This window comes from Echinops telfairi, unplaced genomic scaffold, assembly GCF_000313985.2.
Source record: "Echinops telfairi isolate 266 unplaced genomic scaffold, ASM31398v2 ScPeMD7_7458;HRSCAF=8496, whole genome shotgun sequence".
NCBI classification, from domain to species: domain Eukaryota; kingdom Metazoa; phylum Chordata; class Mammalia; order Afrosoricida; family Tenrecidae; genus Echinops; species Echinops telfairi.
In genome coordinates this window covers 46,225,809-46,231,387 of record NW_022111358.1, presented here as the reverse complement: position 1 = coordinate 46,231,387, position 5,579 = coordinate 46,225,809, and the positions used below count along the sequence as shown (strand labels likewise).

Genomic DNA, 5,579 nt, shown 5'->3' with positions numbered 1-5,579 from the left:
GGCGGGGCGTGGGCCCTGAGGAGGGGCGGGGCCTTCCGCGGCGCGCTCAGGCGCTGCGCGGCCACCTCTCGTCGGGTCCTAGCACCTGCGCGAAGATGGCGGCTCCCTGGTGGCGAGCCGCGGTGCTCGGCGGCCGGAGCTGGCGGGCCTTCAGCACTTCGGGTGAGGGACCAAGCGTCGGGGGCTCCCGGAGGACCCGCTGTCCCGAGCCCTCGGCTCGAGTCAGCGGCTCCCGAAGGGCCGGGCCTGACGCCCCGCTCTGCGTCCGCAGCTGCCCGCAGCCGCCGGACCGCCCCGCTGGGGCCGATGCCCAACGAGGACATCGATGTGAGCAACCTGGAGCGGCTGGAGAAGTACCGGAGCTTCGAGCGCTACCGGCGCCGGGCGGAGCAGGAGGCGCGAGCCCCGCACTGGTGGCGGACCTACTGGGAGCATTTCGGGGAGCAGTCAGGTGGGCGCTGTCCCGGCACCCCCTTGCTTGCGCCGTGAACACGGCTGGGCTGACTGAACCCCCTGTGCATTAATCCCCCGATGGATCCCATCAGAAACCTTGACACTCTCCATCCAGAATGCCCAACTTAGACTCCAAGACCCTCTCCCGCACCCCGAATGCCGAGGTTGTAGCCCCGCTGCCCCCTGAAATGCCCCGTAGCACTGGCTCGTCAGGCCTGATTTCTTTTCTCCCTGACCCTAGATGGCAAGCTCCCTGAGGATAGGCATCCCACCCACCCTGAACCACTGGCCCCTTACTCCCATAATCAATCCCTGCCAGAAGTCTGTATGATGGTTTTTTTTGCTGAATGAAATGGAAAAGCCTTGGGCCAAGGGGGTGACTTTGGGACCCCACCTTAAGGGCTGCTGAGTATACCCTATCTGACGCGATTCATGAGGACCTATGGGAAGACGGCGGCTCCCTGGTGGTTGCATGCTGCCCTCGGGTCTCTGTGAGTCAGAGAATGACAGTGAGTTTGGGGGTGTTCAAGGCACTTCTGGGTGAACATGATCGAAGAGCGCGGAGGGTTGGACCACACAGGAGTTCCTGGTGAACCCGGTGCTTACCAAACCCCAGAGTCTTCTGCCGTGGAGCCAGTGCTGACGCTTCGCGGCCCGATAAAACGTTTCCAAGATGATGAGTCTGTCGGGGCAGACAGCCTCGTCCATCTCCCAAGGAATGGCTGGTGGGTTTGCATGCCCAACGTGGGGTGTGAAACAGACTGCAGAATGCTTTCATTTTACGAATTGAAGACAACCCTACCCAGCAGAGCTCGGGGAGTGAGCAGCCCTGGCAACACGGGTCTTAACCAAGCCAGCCTGACCCACGTCCCCAACAGATCCCAGAGACAAGATCGACATCGGGCTGCCTCCACCCAAGAGCCGCCGGGCCCAACAGCTGCTGGAGCGGAAACAGGCCCTTCAGGAGCTGCGGACAAGTGAGGAGGCGGAGAGGGCCGCCCGGCTCCGCACGGGTAAGGTCCCCAGGACAGGCAGGCTGCGTCCTCCTCACTCACCCACTGCAACCCTGTCGTCACCCCCACCCCGCACCCCGCACCCTGCTCCCCACCCACTCCTGCGTCCCAGCCACGGTCTTCCTTCCCAGCGCAGATCCCCCTGGAGGCAGTGCAGGATGAGTGGGAGAGGGCCTGCGGCCCCTACCACAAGCAGCGCCTGGCCGAGTATTACGGCCTCTACCGCGACCTCTTCCACAGCGCCACCTTCGTGCCCCGGGTGCCCTTGCATGTGGCCTACACTGTGGGTGAAGAGGACCTGATGCCCGTGTACTATGGCAACGAGGTCACGCCGACGGAGGTAACCACTTGCCCTGGGACTCAGGGCACGCACTGCCCTTCTTTTCCTCATTTCTGGGTGGTGCGACAGTCAAGCACCCACTCTGCTGCTAGCTGAAAAGTTGGTGGTTGAAACACACACACCACCACACCACACCACCACTCCTCTTCACCCAGGGCTCTGCAAGAAGGCCTGGCCAAAGAAAACAGCCGAGAAACTCAGAAGGGAGGGCGGGGGGTGGGGTCTGCCCTATATGAGTTAGACCACCATCAGCTTGGTGGTCCACACAGCAGCAGCAGAAGCCTACGTGCCCATTTGTAAAGCAAAGACTACAGAATAGATGCTCAAGAAGAGGCGCCTGTCTTCTCACAGGCCTGTGACTAGGCCTGCTGCCTCGGAGTCCCCTCCCTGTCCCCTGACCTCTGTCCCTGGCAGGGGTGACAGGCCCCTACCCCTACTCTCTCCCTTCCAGGCCTCCCAGGCCCCAGAAGTGACCTATGAGGCAGCTGAGGGCTCGCTGTGGACACTGCTGCTCACTAACTTGGGTAGGTGGCCAGGGATGGGACATGGGAGGGGCTGGTGGAGAGCTGCCAGCCCAGCTCCTGGCAGGGGAGGGGCAGCGGGCCTACACTCAGCCGCGTGTCTGTATGCAGATGGACACCTGCTGGAGCCCGAGGCGGAGTACGTGCACTGGCTGGTGTGAGTAGCTGGCGGTGGAGGCGAGCCCGGCTTTCTGCTGTCGAGCTGCGTCTCCTTGGTCCCGCCCGCGTCCAGTTCCACTCGGACTTGTCTATCACTGCCCCGAGCCTGCTTCCTCATCTTTCAAATTGGGGGGCTGGCTGGGGGTCGCTGTGAGGGTCAGGTGGGGGAGGCCATCCCCAGGGTCTGATTCATCCCTAGCTGCTCTCTTCTCAGTGGTCCTTGGCTCAGTGCCAGCCAGGTCACCCAGCCCTGGGGCTTGGGGAAATTGGGCCCGTGACTGGGAGGCTGGCTTTGATCTATCTGCTACAATTGTGAAGAGAACTCTTAGGCCTGGGCCAGGTACAGTGGGCATCCTGGGCAGGCAGACCCCCAGAGAGACAGAGCCCAGGCGGTGTGGCTTTCCGGGAGGGCGGCTGGGCCCACTGTCACCCTGGTGTGCTCCAGGACCTTGTCCTCAGCCCTGCCCACAGAGCTGGAGCCATAGCGTCCATGCTTTGTGTGGTGGTGACCAGAGCCCCACAGCTCTGGGTCGGGGCACTCTGTTGATAATGGCCTGTGGGCCTTCCCTCCCACCAGGACCAACATCCCAGGTGACAAGGTGACTGATGGGCAGGAGACATGTCCCTACCTGCCCCCCTTCCCAGCTCGAGGCTCCGGCTTCCACCGCTATGTCTTCCTGCTCTTTAAGCAGGACAAGCCCATCGACTTCTCTGAGGATGCCCGCCCGTCACCCTGGTAACCACATGCCCCCAGCACCCCCAGCGCCGTGCCCCCCCCCCCTTCCCTGGAATATGCATCTGATTCAGTTCTGTCCTTGGCTTTGCCTGGAGCCCCCCACGGACTTCTCCTTGGAGGCAAGGTGGAAGGCAGAGCTCTGGGGCCTCCCGCCCTCATCCTCTCTGCTCACCCTCCTCCAGCTACCAGCTCACCCAGCGGACCTTCCACACCTTCGATTTCTACAAGAAACACCAAGACTCCATGACGCCAGCCGGCCTGGCTTTCTTCCAGTGCTGCTGGGACGACTCGGTCACTCGAGTCTTCCACCAGCTTCTCAGTAAGGCCAACATGGGACACCGGGCGGCCAGGGATTGGCAGGACAGGATGAGGAACCCTCACTGGTCCACCTACTCTCTTGCAGACATGAGGGAGCCCGTGTTTGAATTCGTGCGCCCGCCCCCTTACCACCCCAAGCAGAAGCGGTTCCCCCACCAGCAGCCCCTGCGCTACCTGGACCGGTACCGGGACAGTCAGGAGCCCACCTACGGCATCTACTGAGGGCCCGAGGACGCAGCAACAAGAAAGACTCTGCAGGGGGCCAAGCCCTTGGGCTGAGCCTACCCCTCTGCTGCCCTCCCAGCAGGCCCAGGGGTGGGGTGGTGGGGGCAGAGGCTACAATAAAGACCGTTTCCGCTGCAGCTGTCCTGGGTCATTGTAGGACTTGTAGAAATGACCTCCTCTCACTTCACAAGGGGAGGCGAATCCTCCCCATCAACTGTGGACAGAGGCTGATGCTCCTCCAACCTACTGACCAGCCACAGCACTCTGCTGGCTCCTCACCATGCCCTGGAATCTGGACACACCGTTCTGGCCCTGTTAGGGGAGTTCTTAGGTACCTTGGCGATGGGTCAGACTCAGCAGTCCTGCACACCACAGAGCCGCACACCGCCTGGTCCTGAGCCGTCCACACAAGCACTGCCCTGTTTGACCCCACTGTTTCCCCACTGGGTTAGAGAAGTGGTAATTGATTACAATTCAGGCTGAGGAATGACTCCGGAGACGTTTCTTGGATTAGGACAGTCTCTTCTCAGCCATGCTTACAGGCAGGCATCCCTCTGGCCCGCTGGTCTTTGCCCAGCCTCTTCCTCCTTAGAGGAAGTGCTACAGAGCTGTGGCATCTCACCCAGCTGGTAAACCTCAGCCCAAAGACATCTACCCTGTCCCAGGGACTGTGCCCACTTCTGTGGTGCCCCCTCTCAGGTGAAAACACTGCCCCATCCCCACTCCCTCCCTTGCTGCAATGTTAGGATTGGGTTTACCTCTGGAGGAAAAGGGTTCCGATGGCAAGACGTCTGGGCACCTTTGCCAGAAAGGTGAGTTTCACGTCTGCCACAGGGAAGGCTGGTGCTTGCTGTGGGGCTGAGAGGACCCACACTAGCTGGTACTGAGTCATTCAGACTGTGGCTCAACACTGCCCAGGGAGGCAGCAGGTAAACAGAACCCCCACCTCTGCTCAGCTGCAAGGCGCCCCTCTAAAATATGAAGGTTCACAGCCATCCAGAACAAATTGTCAGCGGAGGTCCCGCTGCAAGGAGCCTCTGCCTGCAGTGAGAACAGGGGTGGACAGAGAATGAGGCCTGATCTCTGTCACTGACCAGCAATGTCCATCTCTCATTGTTGACATTTTCAGGGGGTGGAGAAATTATGTAGTGCCCCACCTCACCTGGCAATTAAAAACGGGGTGTCCTCGTCCATCATGCAGGATGGAGTGTAGGCATCTGCTTTGGTAGCACCCCCAGGATCCGGGCAGTGCCTCGGCATGACCCATATTGGGAAACCCTGGTTCGGAAGACCCAAAATTAAGCCCGGCCTGGTTAAGGGTGACACCCATGCCTTGGCAAGTGCCCAAACCCCAGTGCCAGGAAAGTGTGTTGGTAGCGCGAGTGAGGAGGGGACACCAACTGGGCACCAAGCGTGTGGCCCTCTGCCTCAAACCCTGGCCTGTGAGGGAGCAGGAGCCCAGCGGGACCGACCCCAACCTCAGATGCACTGAGGCCGCGCTGCCCTCGGGGGCCCCCCCACCCAGGATCGCGCACTGAGGGTCCAGACCGGAGTAGGCTCCAACACCCAGGCTGCCGAGGGCACGTGGACGACGGCCGGGGCGAGTCCTGGCCAGGGCGGTCCCCCAGGCTCCTCCCACCGCCTCTTTAAGGGCGCGGAGCAGGGACTTCCCGGGCGGGCAGCCGCCGCCATGGCCACCAAGCAGCTGGAGGAGAAGCTGACCTGCGCCATCTGCCTGGGGCTCTACCGAGACCCCGCGACGCTGCCCTGCGGCCACAACTTCTGCGGGACGTGCATCGGGGACTGGCTGGCGC

At 61.8% G+C, this 5,579-nt stretch overlaps 1 protein-coding gene across 1 annotated transcript; it reads left to right on the top strand.

Moving 5' to 3' along the window:
• The first annotated feature begins 95 nt into the window (after window positions 1–95).
• On the top strand, window positions 96–3,902 carry MRPL38 (mitochondrial ribosomal protein L38). Its single transcript, XM_004709134.3, has 9 exons — window positions 96–162; window positions 272–451; window positions 1,332–1,466; window positions 1,598–1,806; window positions 2,258–2,330; window positions 2,439–2,484; window positions 3,064–3,222; window positions 3,405–3,541; window positions 3,626–3,902. The coding sequence occupies exons 1-9, from the start codon at window positions 96–98 to the stop codon at window positions 3,760–3,762; spliced, it is 1,143 nt and encodes a 380-aa protein (XP_004709191.1). The 3' UTR covers window positions 3,763–3,902.
• Window positions 3,903–5,579: the final 1,677 nt, after the last annotated feature.

Bases quoted from the DNA above. Each gene is read 5' to 3' on its own strand.
- MRPL38 (XM_004709134.3), top strand. From the start codon at position 96: ATGGCGGCTCCCTGGTGGCGAGCCGCGGTGCTCGGCGGCCGGAGCTGG. The intron at 1,807-2,257 runs GTAACCACTTGC...TCTCCCTTCCAG, and splicing joins ACGAGGTCACGCCGACGGAG to GCCTCCCAGGCCCCAGAAGT. The intron at 2,485-3,063 runs GTGAGTAGCTGG...CCCTCCCACCAG, and splicing joins GAGTACGTGCACTGGCTGGT to GACCAACATCCCAGGTGACA.